Consider the following 20797-nt stretch of genomic DNA (forward strand, 5'->3'; position numbering starts at 1 on the left):
GCAAGTTTGATATCAATTAGCTGAACGCAGGATGTACCTGATTGTCAATACTCCAGTAGTTACGGAGCCTTGTTCGACGTCCAAGTTAAGTTTCAGCATCAGCAGAGTCAGTTAACACAAGGGATAACTCACTTCTTCTTTGTCTTCTCAATTCTTATTCATGACAAATGATGGATGATGAACGTTAAAAAGTCGAGAAAAACAGAAAGCTGCGGACACGAAAGGCAAGAAAGATCAGGTGAGATTTAATCTGAGGCCAACGGGTGAACATAGGCTTCCACAGGTGACAGATTAGACCAATTGGCTCTCCTTTGCTACATGATAGATGATATGTGTTATGGTTTCCAGCACAGCACCGATGTGTTTTGTTGTGTTGCCAGCGTGTTTGTTCCTCTCCAGTCTGAGTGTTACACACAGAGACATACTCATAGCTGTAACAGTCACAGGAGATCGCATAAAGAAGATTAAAACGACAGCAAAACTGGAAATCACTGAGGACATATTTGATGTACTGCAGAGTGAACTGGGAATTTTTTGCTTTCGAATTCAGCGGCATAAAAATCTGGGCCCTGTACACACGGTATGTCGTCTCAGTGGGCCCCTTTACCTTTCCAATACATCCGTGGTCGCGCCTGTAAGAACGGATAAGTCATCAAATATAAACCCACTCATCTGCAGTGGTTATTAGTAATTAGTAATGAAGTGTGAGAGAAAATCTGCGTAATCTGAACCTCAGCATATTTCAGTGCGGTTTTCTCAGCATACTGTGACTGCTGAGTCAGTCTTTCACTGAGGTCATTTGTTATTATCTCCATCAGGTTTTTTTTTTTAAGTCCTTCATAATACTGTACGCGTAAGACAAAGATGCAGAGTCATTTTTCTCTGGCCCCTACTCTCAGGAAGTATTACTAGTATATATGTATTACTGTATTTAATTATGAAATATCATATAGTCAATATGATCATGTGTTTTATTTGCAAATTTAGGTCAATTAGCTTCCCCCAAGCTTGCCCAGTCTTTTTGAACTAAGAAGCAGAAAAACCCGAGTGACCTAATGGCCTAATGTATAGATACTGTATATGCAACAGATTCTCAGACGTTTGACTAGACTTATTGTCTAATATATTAACTCAGAGTTATTATACTTCTCTGATGCTGCTGATGTTTTTTTTTCCTCATTAAAATTCATCAAAGCACTACAGAAAACGAATCATGTTTGAACAGTTATTATGAAGAAACAGCTTGAAATTGTAAAATACCGGACAATATTAATAACGTCCAATAAAACAGTATATGGTGTTATTAAACCTCTCGGTAAACTAACAATTATAATATTAGCTTGCTGTCCCTGTTACATATCTGCATTAAATCATTTTGAAACACAAACTTTGTCTGAGCAACTTTTCACATGATCGTTTTCCGATTTTTGTTTTTCTGTTGCTGTTTTGATTTTACTTGTTTTAAAATGATATGACTGCTTTGAAGTTAGAACAGTGGCTGGACAGTGGCTCTTACCCTGCAATCGTCTGAGCTAGGACTCATATTTGATCTTCTTTTAATCAGCTGATTGTGTGTTTTATATATGTAAAATATGCAGTTAACAACGGTGTGAATTTGACCTGCCCAAATCTAAACGGGTAAATACTGACTGCATGAAATTTGAATTGTCTTCTGAAACAGTTCAGATGACAGCAACACTATAATTTCATATTAAGCAGGGCTGCATTCAAAAACAGATTTTCTGATTAATCAACATTTTTATTTTAATGACCCAATATTGATTCTTAAAATTTTAACATAAATCTTTAAATTTGCGATTTTTCTCAGTATACATGTATTACATCTGCAGTAAATACTTGTTGGTGGTTCGGTTAGACCTCCGTGACGTGTAAAATGTCTTCTTTGTGTAAATTGGGGTATTATAATGTGCAAGCAAAGGTTCATTTTAAGTTGAATTACAACCACCTTGAGTTACGATAGTCCCGTAACCGGTGATGTGAATAGTGGCTGTCTACGTAGGCCGACCGCAATGGATATCTGGTTGTTGATCAAGAGATCTCATTCAGGGATAGACTGGAAAAAGACGCTGATCTTGCTTGTTGCTATGAGAAATGAAGTCGAGTGAGCTGTATTTTGTTTCTTCCTTATTCAGTCCGTCTCTGCCAGGAAGCTAATGTTAGCTTGCCAGCTGTCTGCAGATATGAAGCTGATGTCCTGACAACACAAACGGTGCAGATTAATTAGCACGCAGACTCTGTTTCTGTCCTGTCTGTGCTCAACGTAAAAGAAACATCTGGTCCTGGCAATTCACAAGTAACTGCGAAAATTGCTTTATGCAACATTGGTGTTCATGTGGTGGAACTGAAACATCAACCAAAATGAATGTAATCAAATACAAGTGAAAGAAAATCAAATCTGGACAATGAGAATCCAAATCAATTGGAATCAGTGCCAACATCCAGCCCTGCTCCATGTTGTTTAGGTCCATTGTCTGTTGGAACATAATCCTTTAACTGGCTTTGCATTGCTATCATAACAGCAGAACTTGTGATTTCTGTTAAGCCGCTGGCTGTCACACTCATGTAAATGAGACTATTAAACTGTTTGGCAGCTACAGCAGCATACCTAAAAGATGAATGTCTGTCCTTTCCAAGATCTTCTGGGTATTGAAAAGTCCAGTTCAGTCTTAAAAAAACAGAATATCCTTATTTCTCTCTTCGTACATCATCCCCTCCTCTCTAGTGAATTCATTCACTCACCTCTCTTTCTCTGCCACACACTTTTTTCCCCCCTCATCTCTTCTCCTGTCTCCTTCGATTTCACCTCTTCTTCCCTTTTTTCCCCACATCTCTCATTTTGTCTCTTTTGCTTTTGCAGGGGGCCACAAGCTATTCTGCTGACTCAACATTTATTCCCTCATAGTTTACCCCTTTACTCCGTCCCGCTTGCTTTCTGTCCTCGCTCTGTCTCTGGTCCCTCCCCTCGTACTCTTTCCTGCCTTCGATCTCTACAACCAGTAAATTTCCTTCTCCCACCACTCCTTCCCTTCCTCCGTTTCAGCTCTTCTCAGTTATTTGCCGCTAAGTAGAAGTACAGTATCTCAGTGCTGACTTGTCCTGCTAAAATTAGATAATGTCCTGGCTTATTAACACCCTATACTACTGGGCAGAACTGGCCATGCTCCAACAACCAACAATCCACATTATCCCTACAGCATGGGGAGGTTACAGTTTTCACTGCGTATCACTGCTGTGGCTGCCCTGCCCGCTGGCTCACACCCAGACTAACATTTCTTAACAGAGCAGAGATTCTGCTCCAACTGGCCACAAACGTTTTTGTCACAACATTGTGCTTCACTGTAATAGGTCAGTGAGGGTGACTGTCCGCTCTGGAGAGGATGGTGGTTAGTTGAGTTCTGTGTAATGTGTTTTTCTGCGATGCACAAGCCCCAAAAAAAATAGTCAAATTAAAAGGCATTGTTTTCTGATATTCTGTTATTGTTATCATTCTGTGTACAATGTCCATGGGCTGTGAGCGCTGATTTTATAAACGCAAAGAAGTGCCTCTGCAGCCCTCATTTCGCAGCGTCTTTCCGCTCCTAATCAGCCATTTACCTGCGAGCAATCAGAACAGGCCTCGTTCTTTTATTTGAATGGTGATGACTGCAATGTTGAACTGTGCACCTCAGCAAATGTCGAGAATGTCATCTCGCCGAATCTTTGGGACAGGGGCCATAATAGATGTAGGGGGCTGTAGTGTGTGTGTGTGTGTGTGTGTGTGTGTGTGCGTGTGTGTGTGTGTGTGTGTGTGTGTGCGTGTGCGTGTGTGTGTCGCAATGCTTTCCAAGGTGATCGTGAGGAAGCTGAGGCAGCGACAAATACTCCGTCGCCCCAACACAGTTTAATTGTTTGCCTGCATAATAAATCAAATGTGTCAGGGGGGATTATTTATACAGGGAGTGTGTTAAACAAATGAATCACCAGTTTGCTCAACTCTACGTTTTTCTTGCCGTGTGTAGCTGTGTGTAGGAGCCCGAGGGTTGCGTTTGTCTGTTATCTGTTTCTGTTTCAGTATGATTGCATGACAAGACTTGTGGGTCTCCCTCCCCCCCCCCCACACACACACACATGTGACTCTGAAATTCACGAGGGAGCGTAAGTCTCCTGGCGTCTTTGCACTCTCCGTGTCATTGATGTATCAGGTGCTGCCTGAATGCTCTGGCAGCAGAAGGGCAAAGGAAAACAAATTAACACAAATAAGTCATAGGGCCTCTTAAGCGCTACAATGTGCAAATCTCTAAAGCCCAAAGGGTGAAGACCTGTGTCCAGGAAGCTTTTTTAGATGGGAGTGTGCACCAGCACCTTGGTGGGATGCTAGTCATTTTTCCTGCTGTTGCTAAGCGACAATTGAAAGCACATTTTTACTCCGGTTGAGACATTTTCAAATTTTACTGACCGGTGTGCAGCTCAGCAAAACAAAAATCAAAAAAAGCCAACAAAAAATGTCTTGCCCTCTCCGTCCAGAACATGTTTTTTCTGTCACCTCAACCAAACAACCAGGTCAGCGTTGTACAGCGAGGTACTGGCGGGCGCACAGGACATGCTACAGTTCTGTAAAGACATAAATAATGACATACTGAGCGTTAGATTGGTCAAAAGAATAACTGATGCATTGATACGCTAAAATGTGTGATGTATACCAAAAAGCTTTTTATTAAAAAAGTAATAATGACATCATCAGCCGTGCTGAGTCGGGACAGGCCGACAAAAAGGCGAAGGTACGAAAGGTCGAGCTAATTGCTAGGGAATAGCTGAGCGCGGGCCACGGTGCAGGGCTGGATCACGGCCTGGAGGAATGGAGATACAACTCCCTCAGCGGCCTTTCAATTTGATGTGAACAGCCGCAGGTAAGGCAAGAGAGAGGTGACATAGGATCGTTCTGGCACCCTGAGGTCAAGGTCGGTTGCCGTATTATGGATGATTAGTAGGGTATTACCTCAAAATGGACGCTGAGTAATGTGAGGGAAAGGAGCTGAGCTCAGTCCTTTGTGGATAGTGCTGGATAGTCCTTATTACTGTGTAGTTTTCTTGGCCGTTGTTATTTCCCCCGTCTTGCTCATATCCTTTTTATTCTGATGTCGCTCTCTGTCTTTGTGCGATGCCTTCACTCCTGTTTTCTGCCTCCCAACTTCCATCGCCTCATCCCTGTCTGTGGGTCCAGTGCAGAGCAGGCTGCGCCCTGTGGCCCCGCCCCCATCCCTGGCAGGGTGATGTATGAGTGGCCAGCTTTGACGTCACTTCAGGCCCAACGTCATAGCAACTCAGTGCTCCCAGGCCTATTCTCTCTGGTGCTTTCTCTCAGTGCCTCTCCCTTATTCCTTTTCCTCTATCCTCCATTAATCACCTCTTTCTTCTTCTTTCACTGTATATTCCTCTGTGATAGCTCTTCGGTTTTACATCGATACACAACCATTTCTTTATCATGTCTTTTCATCATTTGGTTCGTGTTGCTCTCCCTCTGCCTTGTTGTCACCCCTCTGGAACTTTCTGTTCCTGTTAAAAGCCGCATCATCCCCTTCATTTTATAATCAATTCCCCTCACAGACATACACCTAAACACGGGTGTGATCTGTTTGACTGTAAACAGACAAGCAGCAAGCGAACCCCTCTGTTATGTGATGCAAAGGCTCATCTCTTTATTCACAAGATGAACTGTGTTCCTGGATGGTTTCACAAAACCTGAAGTCCGTTTCCTACAGTCAGTTCTCTCGATGACAGCTTTGCTTTGCCAGATGTCCAGTGACACACCTTTTTTTGTCAGAAAATTTGCCTGTGGCTTTGAAAAAAAAAGAAGAAGAAAATTAATAAGAGCAGTGTAAAAGTGAATTACCAGTCAACTTTGACTTCCAGAATAGCTAGGGAAAATTTCATCAGACTTGACAAGATGTGAAGCTGACCCACTTTCTTCTTCCTGTCGTCTTGTCTTGCTGCTATCGCTGCCTGCGGTCAGTCTGTCCACTGTTAGAGTTGGTGCAGTATGGTGGGAGGGACGCAGACTGAGATAAAGACCTCGCTTGGCTAAAAAGGAATCAGAAATGCTCTCGTCAGCAACTGTGACACATCTCCTACTGAGGCTGCCCCATGTGGCTCGAGCTGAGGCACTTTAGAATAACTTTGGGTCATGTTTGTTAAAATGCTGGGAAAAAAATGGACAACTCAGATGTCAAGGACTTTTGCCTGCAAAGTGAGGCATGTCATTTCAAATTTCAAATGTATTTTGCTGATTGTTCTAAAAAAGATTTGTTTATCCCTTTGATATAATTAGTCTATCTTTCTATTCCTGTTCTCATCGTACTATTTTTGTTCCAAACAGCTCGATAACAACATGAAACCTCTCACTACTTCTGCAAGATTTCTGCAGGTACTGACATGTTTTCCCTTAGGGTATAGCAGACATTCAGTTACTTTGATGTACATAATGCACCTTTGGTTACTTCCAAGATTCACAGACAAAACATCATGTTCATTATAGAAACTGTATGGCGTCAGATGTCTTTCTTTCTATAATCCGGTGAAATATTTAGTAAATGTTGTTATACTGTGTCAAAAGCCAATGATGTGAGAACAACCCACAGAAATTTAAATGATCTTATTTCCCACCCTGGCATGAAATCGCAGAGAAAAAAGAAATGCACCGCCAGAGGAGACATGTATTTTATAGGAAACACATTTTGATAGAGCATAAGTAAACAGCTACCCTGTGCCATGCCGGAGGTTTACAGAAACAAGGGTGAAAGCTTTCATGTACTGGATACAGATTGAATTACCAGCAGATATTGAGAGCAGCAGAAAGGGCATTCAAATAAATAACTCAAGCAGGGTGTTCAGGATCGAGTGGTCCTTTATCTGGCAATGATAGTTTTTAAGTAATTACTTATTGGTGAACTAATCCTATATCCTGTGGAAAACATTGATGTACATTTGCAAATGATTACTAAAAGATTTGTTGGTCTACTTAGTCCTTTAGGAATCAATTGAACTATTATTTTCTTCAATTTTTGTTCTTGATTAATTGTTCTGTAAAATTGCGGCAAATGGCAAAAAATGATCATGGTAGTGTTTTACAATGTATGTTTTTGTCCATCAGCAAAATCCCACAAGATATGTTGTTTACTACTAGAAAAAGTAACAACAACAAACACGTTTGAGACGGGTGAATTTCGGACATTTCTTAATTGGATGCATGTGCATGTAAAGAGAGGAATTAAGACCAGACACTTATGGGGGGAATTCAGTCCACGGCCAATTTCTCTGCATGCATTAATGCTTAGTCTTCTTCTACTGTATGCAGAGTGTTTTTGTGCACTGCTGCATTTTTATGAGAATTAGTACGGCAACCTTCACTCGTAAAACACGAACAAAAGCCAGTGTTTTCGTCTTTGATGGAGTGAATTTATTTTGCAGGATGTTTTTATGATCACGTCTGTGTCAGTGTGTTTGTGCGCCTCATGATAATGTGCATGTGGGATGGCTGCCTCCCTTCAGAGAGAAGGCAATATGAGCAGTTCCTCTCTCTTTTTTAGACCTTGGAAGATTTGGTTGCCAGGCAACATTAGGACAGAGTTTTCAGTTAAGTCACTTGGAGTTAGATGGTCTGTACTGTTGGTGAGTCCAAATCATCCTATTGGGAAAAAAACAGGATGATTTTGTGACTTGATGAGTTTTAGTTCCAATGAAGAAATCAGGCATCAGAAAAAAACGCTCTGCCCATAGAACCAGGCCAATCATTTATCCAGCCAGCGTGGGAGTGTCTCACCAGACACCAAATTGTCAAACTCTGTATACTGTGAAATACAGAGATTTATTTGGCGGTGATTGGCTGAATCAGCCTAGTATGAACTCATTTGGTAAGGGCTTAAATCTAATGGATGTTCATTTACATGTAAAAGTCCTTCACTATAGGTTTGACTGACTACAGATCAATTTATCTACTCTATTTGTTGACAAATAGCATGAGGGTTACCTTTATTTATAACCAGTAATTCAATTGACACCTTAAGGTGGTAGACTGTATTTTGTGTTTCTGCAGACAGCAGTGACACCAAGTCATTTGTGCTCTCATTATTTTTCCACTCTGACCTAGTAAACTATATAAAAGAAACGTTTTACCTTTAGCTTCTGTTATAATCCTCATTAAATGAGTTGATCTAAACTTGCTCTCTCTTACTTGCACATTCGGCCTAGATTGACGTCAGCTTCCCTTTCCAAGCCTGTAACAGCTGAGCCTGCTGCAGTGTCCTGGAGGATGGTGGGCATACGAGGTCAAGTGGAGAGAGCATTGAGGTCCTCTGTCCTCATCCACTTGGTGTGACATTGATTTGGTGCGAGCTGATGAGCTTTTTGCCTCTCTCCTATCGTCAGTGTTTTGTTTTTTTTGTTTGTACTTTTTCCAGTGTAAAAAGCTCTAAACTTCAGGAGATATCCAAACAGCATCGCCATTCAACTTCTATCGGTCTCCGTGGCAGCTGGTGCATATTTAAGAAGTTGTTATGAACCTTTTTGAAACCAGAACTGGCACTGTGGCAGTGAACATGTACTGCATGCATCCACAATCACAAGGTTTATGACATTTATGAGAAACTGGTCAACTTAAGTGTTACCTAACCAGCCATAGCAAGCTGTTGGTGTGTTGTCTCTGTATGGAACCAAAGCAGCAAGCTGCCTGCTGGATGAAGAATACACATCCTCTCATTGGTCTAGTTGCAGCTCATCTCTTCAGTCACACCTGACAACATCAGAAGTACATGCAGCACATTGGAGCGGAAGCTAGATTCTCCCCTACAGGCATTCGTGATACTGCTGCATTTGGATTAAAGTGGCTATAAAAAAAAAAACCCAGCTGTAGAATTTGAGATTTACAGAGAGAAGTTTGTGGATGTCATATTACACTCCTTATTTGGAAGCCTGGCCCAGGGCTCCTTCACTTTTGATATCATTTTTGACACCAATGAATAACATTTGTCCTAATAATGCAAAGATGAAGACAGATGGGATGCCAGTTGTCTCCCTCCTCATGATCCTATGCAGTATTTGTTTTGTAACAGGCCTCTCCTCCATCAGAGGGTGTCTAAAGTTCAGTGAGATAGAACTTAAGCTCTCAGAGCTTTAGTGAGGATGAGCGAGGTGGCTGGTAGTCATAATGCGTTTCAGGCTAAGCTATCTACATGATGATGGCTACTGGCTCAGCGGAAGATATGATCATGACGGTTTTGGTGGCGCCCTTCTAGTTTTATAGTTCAAGTCTGCTCCATCCCCCTTGGGGTTTATTGGCTGAAATCCAATGGAGCTGCTGGATTTTTTTTTTCTGCTCAGTGCATCACTGGCACAGAGATAAAGTCCGTTAATTGTCTGTTCAAGAGGGGGAGGCAAAGCTTAATCCACCTGAAGAGTCAGAGGGAGGTTTCAGGCAGCACATGGGCTACTTTGATATCTGAGTGGGGGGTGGAGGTGGCAGCATGTGATCCCGACTGAGCTCTCCGTTAGACCAGGGACCATGAGTCTGGCAGACTTTGATTCAATTATCGAACTTGTTAGCAAACAGTTGCTTATTTACACATCCAGCAGCTACACAGCAGCATTTGTATTCATGTAGAGTTGTGTTTGCAGCCATCTGAACTGACTGTAAGTCCAATATTTTCTCTCTATTTAGCGCTGCTTTAGACTCCACCAACTCCTGACAAAAGTATCTGGTCTTTTAGCTGCTAAATGCTCCATTGTATATGTTCACCAGCTTTTTGATCACAGTTGCCAGCTGTATCTGAAAACAAATTGCAGGACAGGAAAACTAAAACTGATTCATCACTTGAAGCAACCCTTGTGATATACAGCCAGTTGATCCATTGCTAATATAAAGATATTGATTGTAGCATCTTTGAGCGTAAATGCGATCGTGCTTTCACACAGCACCTTGTTGTCAGATACTGTACAGCTATAAGAGAATACAAGCCACTAGTGGACCATAGATTAAAATATATTTATAGCTGGTGTATTTACGTATACACGCACTTTATTGTGTGTTCAGGCCAAAATAAAAATGTATGTATAGGTTGACTTGGGGGCGTTCAGCTGTGAAGAAACAAGGGGTTCGATGCTGGCTCTGCTGATGAGCTGGCTTTATTCAGTGAGATGGTCACAACCCATTTCAGGAATGATTACATGTATTTCTACTGTATAAATTACACTGATGCCTGTCTGGGGGCTGAAGGCACAGTTTGCACTGTTGGAGATGACAACTTGATTGTTGGAGTTTTTATTCAATTCTGAAGTGAGCTCTTCCTGTTAAGGGTTAACCAAACCAACATCTCTCTCCTTCTGTCATCCTCCCTGTGTTTATGTTTATGTAGATGCAGGAAAGATCCTCTTATAATGGTTTGTAAATCTGTATTCATAAGTAGCTGCATGTGTCAAACGGTGCTTTACTTGGTTAGCTCTACAGGAGCTGGCGGCATGCAGAAACAGCCCACCGCCCTCCCCTTACACATTAATGATGAGCAATAGTGTCGTCCCTGGCTGGTACACCTCGATGTGCCCCCAGATGAAAAATAGCCACCCCCCACCTAAGTCCCGATGCTCATGGGAAAAATGAATGGATATAATCAGTAAGCTCACCCATTCACTCTTCTGAAGAATGCAAACTCGTTATTCTGTCAGTCTCCTCCTTCCAGTTGGCTTCCATCCTTCTGCCTCGTCTCTCTCCCCTCTGCATCTTTTATCAGGGTTGTAGATCTCTGTTTAACTGTATCCTCTCTCCCAGTCCCTCTGCTATTATTTTATCATCTGCTCACATAATATCCACCTCTTCTGTGCTGATTCATTATCTATATATTTAAATATCTGACACTCCCCTTTCCATTTTTTCTCCCGCGGTCCTGGTACATTTTTATTGCTTCACTGTAGCTCTGCCAGTGTCCCCCTATTTTATTTTGACTCGATGTATTAATTCCTTGCAAGCACTCTCTTCTAACATAGCTGTTTCTGTATAACTGTAGCCATCTATGTGGCTGAGTATTTCCTGAATTAGATGTAGTATTTGTTAACTGGCACCCAGGTGCATTTATTCTTCGAACATGTTCTCTTAAAATACAATGCTCACTGTTAAACTGATCTCTGTGGTATAAAGCTGTAGAGCATACTGTATAATGAGGTAAGGGATGTAATATAAAGGCATGTGGGGGGTCTAAGAGGGGTATAATCTTACAATCTTAAGATCTTTCCTTGATGGAGGGGATGAATATGCTCAAGCTCTGTTTGGAGACCATACAAATGTTTGTGTGTATGTTTTACTTTCCTTCCCAACAAACACCCCGGTAACAGATGTCATGACCTTGGAACCAGAGGCAGCGACCTTTAAATTTGCAAATGCTGAGGCACGTGTTCTTGGAGCCAGTTAACAAAGGTACTGTTGGAGATGAAGAACGTTCAGGGATTCTTCACAAATAGAACAACGACCCCTCCAACCCATAAGACGTTATAGGTCATATGTTCCTACACTCAAATGCGAACCACAATAATTTTTCCTAGGGTTTGGGAAAGATAATGGTTTGGGTTACAATTATAACTTAAACCGTGTTGTGCATTGAAGTTACTATTTCCTTAAAGTTATGCGACCTTCTTTGCCATGGCAACAGTAAATGCGGTTTAAGAAAGCTGTCCCAACTTGTGGTTCTGAAACATGACGCTGACAGTGGTCTTCTGCACATAAATTCACTGCTGTATCAAAACTCACACTATATTGCTGTGAAAAACGAAAACATGCACTATTGGTCTGGTGATACATTTCTTTGGTGCAACTGTATGTTCCTTGACTGAGACCCTTTCAGGTTTGGTCGTCCCGGTGTGGAGTGTTACTGTCAGCACGAGAGTGGAGCGGCCGTCATCCATCTACAGTTTCTCATCAATGAGGTAGGTCACAAACTCAGAGAAATTACTCCGCTGGGACCAGTGTTGACTTACAAAGCTCAGGACAGGGAGCTCTGTGCGTTGCTGTCATTGACTATATATGAAAATGGGCGCAGTCTGAAAAGTGAAGCCAATGCCAAAGTGCAGGGCCACTAGGGCCTAGATCCAAAAAGCCTCTTACTCAATAGACTCCTATTCAATAAGTGTCAACTTCTCTCATGAAATAAAAAGTGAATAAAAAATTTTCACAAGTCATTTTTGTGTGAATAGCTAAATTCATTCTTTCTGATCCGCATTCTGGTGATTCTTCTGAAAATAATTGATGTGATAATCTGTCTTAAAGAGAGGTATGTTTGTCACGTGGTTGCTGGAAAAAAGATCTGCCTTAATATTCCACTTAAATTCCACCATGTTGTGAGTAATTTAATCGGACTTGTGGGCTGAGTTATGAATGTTTCACCCCTGAAATGTTCTTTCTGTCTGCTGTTGAAAGTAAGATAGTATGAATGATTATGCATGCAGGTACTTCTGGTATTAGACTGGTTAACAATACTTAATGCATTTTAGCACTGAGTATTACTACGCTCAAATCACTTGAGTATTTAAAACTGGCTAGTGTTGAAAATGGGTACCGATGGCCTGGTCACATTCTCCCGCTGCCCTTTGTAATTCACTTAATTGGGAAATAATGAATGTTTGCTAATTTTAGTCTGTATATGATGTCATGGACGATTAGTGATTCATTGACAGTTTGGCACATGTTAATAAATGAAAGAAAAATAACACGCCTTTTGACGGACGTTGTATATTTTACCAGTTTACATCCTTCCTTTTAGAATCACTGAGTCAGGATTCAACTTACCCTTATTCAGCAATTGCTTCACTAAAATAGGCAGTGCTGTCCATTTGTCATGTTAAGCTACAGGCCACACATAAAATTTGAGAGCATTTCCTTTTGTGTTAATTGACAAGTTGGAGACATGCTGGCAGTATTGAATGCCTCTAGCCTTTTCTGTTTGAAAAAAAACATGATTTTCATTTTCATTATATTTATGAGAAATGCAGTATTTCATGCTTAGCCATGTGTGATTGCTGTGTGTGTGTTTCAGCGTCTGTGTGACTGTGACTCAGCAGCTAAAACAAACCCTTAGGGAGATGGAGATGATTTTTAGTGCCTCCTACACACACTCATATACATCTTATGAATCATCATCGTTACCTAGGAGAAAGCTGCCTGATTTAAAATGACCTGAGTTTCCAGGGAAGGCAGTCTGACTCATGCATCTCATGCCCACCGAGAAAATGTGCAGTCTGTAGATATGTTTATAGAAATCTCTCCACGTATAACTAACATGTATTCAATGACGGTGCCTGTTTTTTGTTTGAATACTTATTCTTGCTAAACTTTGAATATAAATGAAATGCTCTGCGCTTTTGTTACAACAGGGAGCACTGGTGAGTGCTTTGGCTGACGACACCGTCCACCTGTGGAACCTGAGGCAGAAGAGACCGGCCATCCTCCACTCTCTCAAGTTCAACAGAGAGAGGTAAGTGGTTCACACAAAACTGCAACTGATAAGGAAGACCGTCTAGTAATGCGTCCACTTCACTGCCTCCATCTCTTCTCTTTTTCTCTGTTATTCCTGTCTATGCTTAATTAGACCCCCACACTTGATCTGGTGCAACAAGAACCGTGGCTGTCTGAGCTGGGACAGTGCCGTAGTTTGCTGCCTGTGTCAGCTGTTAGTTTTTGCTGTCATAGTGTATGCCAACAGACGGCATTTCATTTGGCAAATGTGTCTGAGCGCCTGAAAAACTGTGCACAGGGCAAAGGAGGTGACAGAGAGTCTGATGCTCTCTCTCTCTGTTTCTGTTCCTGTTGATCTCCAACTAAACACTCATTATTTGGGTCACTTACTCCACGTTTGTGGATTTCCCCCATCACTGGGGCACAGGTGTGAACCTGCCCAAACACCTGAACATTCACATTAACAGGCAGTTAAACACACACACACACACACACACACACACACACAACACACACACACACACACACACACACACACACACACACACACACACACACACACACACACACACACAGGCACAGACCATGCACTTACAGTTTGTGAAATTTAAAGTTCTGAAATTTGGATTTAGTTGATCATTAGTTATAAATACAGCTTTTCCTCCTCAGTCAAAGTCAATTGTATCTTCTTTCTAGAAGACAATAGGAGTTTATACATATGACAATTTTTGGAGCCATTTAGCAGGTTTTTGTTAATCGACTAAAAGCTGTGTGTACTCTATATTGATAATGCTTTAAAGCATCATATTTTTTTCCCTTTACATCAAGGTTATCAGTGACAATCAACTTGCAGAGACTTCAAACTGACTTGTTATACATTTCTCTCCAGATTGACCACTTCTCAGATTTGTATTATTGGCAACATGTTATTGGCACCATCTTCTGGGAGATCAACCACACCACCCAGCATCCAAGTAGCTGATAGGCCAAAAAGTACTGGATTTACAAGCTATTTTTCTTGCAAACAGGTACATCATAAAGAGAAAACATATTTTTACTTATATTTAAAACTTTAGCAGACAATTCCCAAATGAATGAATACAAAACAACCACCTTCAAATAATCCTCCAATTTCTTCCTGCATTAGATACAAAAAAAAGCAAAGACTCTTTTTAGTTTGCAAATGTTGTCTAAGGTCTGAGAAAGAAGTGAAGAATCACCTCACCTCAAGGAAATTGGTGTCCACTGTCTCTTCAGATCACAATTACAGTGATAACCCATCAGAGCCAATCATATCATTGGCCAGTGATCTGTCACTGTGAAAACAGTGAAGGGGTTAAACGTCAGAACCAATGATGTGCGGCAACCCTGAAGTGATGGACAGGTGGCCAGCAGCGGCTTTTAGGGCGGGTTGTGTTCTTGCAGAGGCGCCTGACCGTCTCTGACATTTAGTAAGCATCGTCGTCCAACACAATGACCTCGAGACATGGCATCAGAGAGAAGTACAGTTACTGCTTCTTAAGAGATGTCCTGATGGAAAAGAGACGCTGCAAATTCATTTGACACATTTAGAATGGAAATAGGAGAGAAGAAAGCAGAACAAGCTGGTGAGGAAGAACAGATAAAGAATTTGGGAAAGGAATGGTATGAAATGGGAAAAATTTAGATTCAAAAGGAAGGGTTTAAAATTAAAATAGTAGGCCTTACAAATAAAATAGAAGGCGCAGTTGTGTTGATATGTCATATATCATTGTATGTTGCGCCGAGTCCTTTGGGACTGCATGATGGGCTTCTGAGGACCCTGAGCAGCAGTAAGCAGGTACAGATAGATTAAGAGGTTAATGCATTTAAATAATAAAGTATTAGGAATTGACATTCTTACATCATAGATTTTTTTTTCAGACTATTCATGTTTGAATTGGTTTAAAACCAGTAATCTGTTGTGTTGTACTCACAAAATCTATTCCGACCGATTTAACATAGCATAAAATGACAAATTCTACTTGGCAACAGTCTTCACATCTTTATCCAAGCAGTATATGAAATGCTTCATGGGAAAGGGAATTGTATGCTACATTGCTGTCAAATCAAGTGTTTGCAGATCAGCACTGTTTTTACCTTCTGTAGACTGATATACAGCTCTGCAGTCGTCCATTGCTGTTATTATACTAACGGCCCCAAAGTTAATGGGAGCATCAGGGTTTTGTTTCATTTCATTTGAACTTTCCTCACACTCTAGCCAGGTGTCTTGCACTCCGATAAGCTTTTAAGATCTCTGGCACTAAAAGCTGCAAACATGTTATCTCTGCTTTGTTTATTTTTTTTTTTTATAAAACGTGTGCACTCCTTTGATTCTTGTCAAAAGAAATTACAGAAGGTTACATTTGCAAATGGAGATCACCATTCAAAGTGTCATCTGAACTTAAGAGCGACTGTTGAAGTGAAGCCAAAAAAACAGTGTCGACCATTTTTGTGTGTAAAACAAATAAAGGTTTTGGTCACCCTCTGCCACCCTGTCCCATCATTTTCCCTTTGTTCTTTTCCTTTCCCCCTCCCTGACTGTTTGCACAAAGCTTGACTTTAACCTGTCAGGGTGTTGAGGACGAGGCAGCCGTTTCCTTCATCAACAAAAGGACAGTCAGCCAACCAGAACTGTCAGACAGACAGCCTCCTAACAGAAAAAAAATAAACCCTCACGAGCCAAATGATACACTCATTATTAAACTACCCGAGATACTTATATACTAAGTCGATCAATAATCTGATTTTCATAGAGAAGTGTTTACTGTACTGAAATACATCTGCATTTTAAGGGATGCTCCTAATTTTGTGAATTGTTGCAATGCTTTTCCGAATCAGTACCATTACATGTCTGTACCCAAGTAAGGAGATGGAGATTATTTTAGATTAACATCAAGACAAGCTTAAAAAACAAACCAAAATGTAAAGAAGGCAATTTGGGGTTTTAAAGGGAGTCATGAGGTGTAATAAACAACAATTTTCCACAACTGCACTTCTGTGCAATATGTCTGCTGTGTACCAATCAACCTCGTGGTAATGACAAAACTGTGATTAATTACTCTGGAAAGTTCCATCATGTAACTTAAAGACACTAATTGTCATTTTTGCCGACTTTTCTGTGTACAGAAACGCTGGAACAAGAATTAACTAGTTATTTAACGAGCTGTAGAGGCACTATGAGGTATCTCATTTAACTCTGAAGAGAGTCGAGCTAGTTGTTTCAATCTGCGAAACAAAGCTGAACACCTCCTGGCTCATACTCTGTAATTATTGCACGGATATAAGAGTGTTATCGATTTAGCTATCTACAGTATCAGAGAGGAGTTAAGTGCAACACCCAAAAACCATTCCTTTAATGGATAGTTTGGTGTAAATTGGCTCTCAGTGGGTACAGCTTTCTTGCTGACAGCATAGGTCTTTATGCCAGCTTCCATCAAAAAGTTACAGTAACTTTGCTTTTAGTTTTGACAAGGTTCTCCACAGAAACCAAAAAAAGAGAAAAGGTTGATGACAGGGTGGTCTGAGAAAAATTACAAAGTTGTATTTGGTTCACCGCTGATCTAAAAATATAATCTGGATGTGTCTACACAGTCCTAAAAACTCTAAACAGATCTTCACTGATTCCCACCTTCCTTAACCCCCCAATCCCCTTATCCCCTGCTTCCCTGATCAGTATTTGAGTTGATGGGTGAAAGCAGTGTTGTAGAAAGCCCTTCAGCGTCAGCATCCATTCACATCGGATCGCAGGCACTGGGAGAGAGGAGAGGAGGAGTTGAGACAGACTGGGCCTCAGCCAGAGAGCAGTGAGTCAGTCTGTGGGTAGGAGTGTGGGGATGGAGGGAGCGCAAAAGAAATCCTGCCGAGTCATTCTGGCGTAGGATGCTCTCGTCACCTCCTGGCCTCACAGGAGAGCACTGCAGATGTGGATGCTATCCTTGAAATGGGGGTATAGTTGTGGGGGAGGGGGAGCGTACAAATAAATGAGAGATTTTACTTGGTAAGATTGAGCAAATTTACTTTTTCTGAACAATAACTCTTTGTATATATGGTTAAAGCTGCTTGAATCACTGCCTATGAAAGCTGATCAGTGGGACTAAATATTGGTAATTAAATAGCCTGAATCTCAGGTTCGATCCCAGCAGGAGTCATAGCCGGCCTGAAGTGTTTTCTTATGAAAACAGCCTTAAGCCATCCACTTAGTAGTGCAGCATCAATTAAATGACTTAAAATGCTTGAAAAAGTATTCAGTTGAACAGAGTTTACTCAGAGATATTTGACTGGTTAAGATTCCTGCAGGGCTGTTGATTTTTGTTTAATTCCCTACTTAACTTTCTTTTCTTTTTTTTATGTCTGCGTTTTCTCTCCAACTTCACCTTCTAACTGTACAAATGCGGCGCAGCGGCTCAGTGGTTAACACCGTTGCATCACTGCAAAAAGGTCCTCTTGCTGAAAGGCAACCCCTAGTTTAGGGTTAATTCCTGCCAGTTCCCTTCTTCAAGGCTCTGGCAAAAGAAGCTGCAATGTGTGGCTGCCCGCTGCTTCTAGTTTGCGTGTGTGCATGGGGTGGAACAAAAAGCAGAGGATTGATTTCCCCACCAGGATCAATGAAATACTTAAAGGAAAGAAAAGCATGTACATTAAATCCTGTGAACGTGATTTAACTTGTGATTTTTTTTTTGCAGTTGTGATAAAGATACAGATTCAGTGTGTAAAGGTGCTCGAGAGATGTGTTGTAGAGACAATCTGTGTGTGTGTGTGTGTGTGTGTGTGTGTGTGTGTGTGTGTGTGTGTGTGTGTGTGTGTGTGTGTGTTGTTTGTTTGTGTTTGTGCAGTCTGGTATTAGATTAGATTCCTGTTGACCCTGTGGTAGATTGAGGTCTCCTGCATTGATTGGAGCTCCTCCTTCCAGTTTGGAGCTTTGCCAAATGGATACTGTATGTTTATTGACTTCTATTGGATCTGTGCTATCTTCGCGACGGGCAATTTGTCCCGTGTCTAAAGGCTATTCAACAGTTAATCAACTTCTTTTTTTTTTTTCTCGCTGTTGTCGTTGCTTAATAATCGCCAAATTTTCTGCGTTGCCTTTTGTCCGAGTCACAATTCCAAACAATGCTGAGTGGAATATCTGCAATCTCATTTACTCCAAAAACCAAACAAACAATTGTTTTAGAAGAGAATATCAGCCACATAAACATTTTATGGAGGCAGGATTAGCATACAGTATTAGATTAATATGCACTGTATGTCATATTTTCATGTCCTATTATTCTCTCTGTCAGCATCTTCCCCTGCCATTACAATGGCAACACCAGCAAAACTATTTTTCTCAATATGTTTGCAAACATTACAACTTTAAGTAATATAAGAACTGTAAAATCTTCTGTCCCGCTATTTCACTGCAGCAACGACACTTTCATTAGAGGAATCCGTTTTGTACCACATTACTGTCCAGTCAGCCACTCAGCAGTTAGTGGTCAGTGCTCGAGGGTAGTTTAATAAAAGTTGTTCAGAAAAATGAAAGTTCCACTAAATCAAGGCCATTTACATCAAAGTATTTAAACTGGTGAATTCGAATGACAGCGAGAAGAGATTACTCCATTTGTAAGGATGATCCTCATTGATTGGAGCGTCACATAAAACCATGCATTACAAAAGAGGATTTTCTGAAGTATCCCCTCTCCCCAATTCATTGCCAGTGAAGCATGCTCTCATGCGTCTCGCCTACAGTGCAGTTCAGTCTCCGAGTTGTGCTGTGTGGCAGGCGTCTGTCATTTCTGAGGCAATGTGTTTGGCCCTGAGCCTGCAAGCTGGCAGCTGCCTTTGTGTGTCGTGACCACTTGAAGCTGGAGATTTCAACAGGAGACACGTGCATGCACAACAAGCGCGAACACAGCGACACACACATAAGTACAAATGCACAAAAAATCTGTGCCTATTTGCACACACTCACTGACACTAACAGAGAAATGGACACACAAACACTAACAAACTGGGAGAAAATTTGTATAATTATGCTCCTGACACTGCATCTCAGTTGGCCCTGTGTCAGAACACTTAATCAGTTAGCTTGTATGTGCACACATTCACAGATCAAACATATTTCTATATGTATATTTACATATAGTACATATATAATTACATTAACTTATATGACTTGCTGTGGGGCATGTTATGTACACACACACACATAGATGAGCATGTAAAGGGACATAAATACAGAGACAAATAGACATTGAATGCACACACAGTGTCTGTAATTTACAGAATCAATGGGCAGCACACGCCAATCCTCATATGCATAAATGAGCCACATCTGTTTTTGCAGATGGAAAAGGACATTAAATCTAGCAGACCATCTGCTGACTGGATATAACGATGTCACAAGTTGTCATGAAAAGTCAAGTTACTGGTACATCCTTGCTGGTTAAGTGAACCTGGACACACGTGTGCATCTCGCATTACTCAGAAACAATTTTGTCTCGTGTATGAAGATATTATAGGAAAACGCCTACATTAAAACGTATGTTGACCTCAGTGAACAGATCAAATCAAATCAGCTTATGTAACTCCATTTATGATTAAGCTACGTCATAGTCCAGCTGTATGTACATTTAACCTACAGAGCAGACAAAGGAGATCCTCACCAGGAAAGAAACAAGTGTCTGTTGGGGAATTCACTTAAAATAATTTTTCACAAAGTATTTAATATGATAGTTCTGTTTAATTTCACGTGTGTCTGCTCAATGACTTTCCATCTCTTAAACTTTGTGCAGAATGTGTTAAAATGGCTTCAACACAGTTCTTTCTGTGTTGATGAAAACCTGCTCAAACTGACACCACTTTTGTCTGGTATTTCAAACTGAATGAGCTAAAGCACGGAGCCCAAAGAAGAAATACTTGAAATAAATGTCTAAATACTTACTGAGTGGACCGTACACTTTGAGTTAAATGTTAAATTCGTCTCTCTGCACATTTTGGATGGTGTGGACGAGATTTATGTCGAGTAGCCCGATGCCTCTCAAAAAATATGAATATATTCATGTGGTAAAGCAGAGCATTGGGGCAGAGAGGGAAGGTGCGTGTGCGTGTGTGTGTGTGTGTGTGTGTGTGTGTGTGTGTGTGTGTGTGTGTGTGTGTGTGTGTGTGTGTGCGTGCATGCGTGCGTGTGCGTGTGTGTGTGCGTGTGTGTGCGTAGTAAAAGCTGCTGATCTCAATACAGCCCTCGAGCAACAGCGTGAGATAGACTCACACAGAGCGAGGGAGAGAGAGAGAAGCTTTTTGATCATTAAA

General features: G+C 41.1%; 1 protein-coding gene across 4 annotated transcripts in view; it reads left to right on the plus strand.

Annotated features, from left to right (window-relative positions):
* The window catches only part of stxbp5a (syntaxin binding protein 5a (tomosyn)), an 88113-nt gene that overhangs the window by 20253 nt on the left and 47063 nt on the right, over positions 1 to 20797 (plus strand). For all 4 annotated transcript variants that reach the window (XM_069158217.1, XM_069158215.1, XM_069158216.1 and 1 more), the window contains exons 3-4: positions 11880 to 11961; positions 13405 to 13505. In XM_069158217.1, coding sequence (XP_069014318.1) covers positions 11880 to 11961; positions 13405 to 13505 — 183 coding nt within the window. The remainder of the gene's footprint in view (positions 1 to 11879; positions 11962 to 13404; positions 13506 to 20797) is intronic.

The sequence above is a fragment of the Embiotoca jacksoni genome, unplaced genomic scaffold, assembly GCF_022577435.1.
Source record: "Embiotoca jacksoni isolate LCO1_2020_lvr unplaced genomic scaffold, fEmbJac1.0.p SCAF_23, whole genome shotgun sequence".
Lineage (NCBI taxonomy): Eukaryota > Metazoa > Chordata > Actinopteri > Embiotocidae > Embiotoca > Embiotoca jacksoni.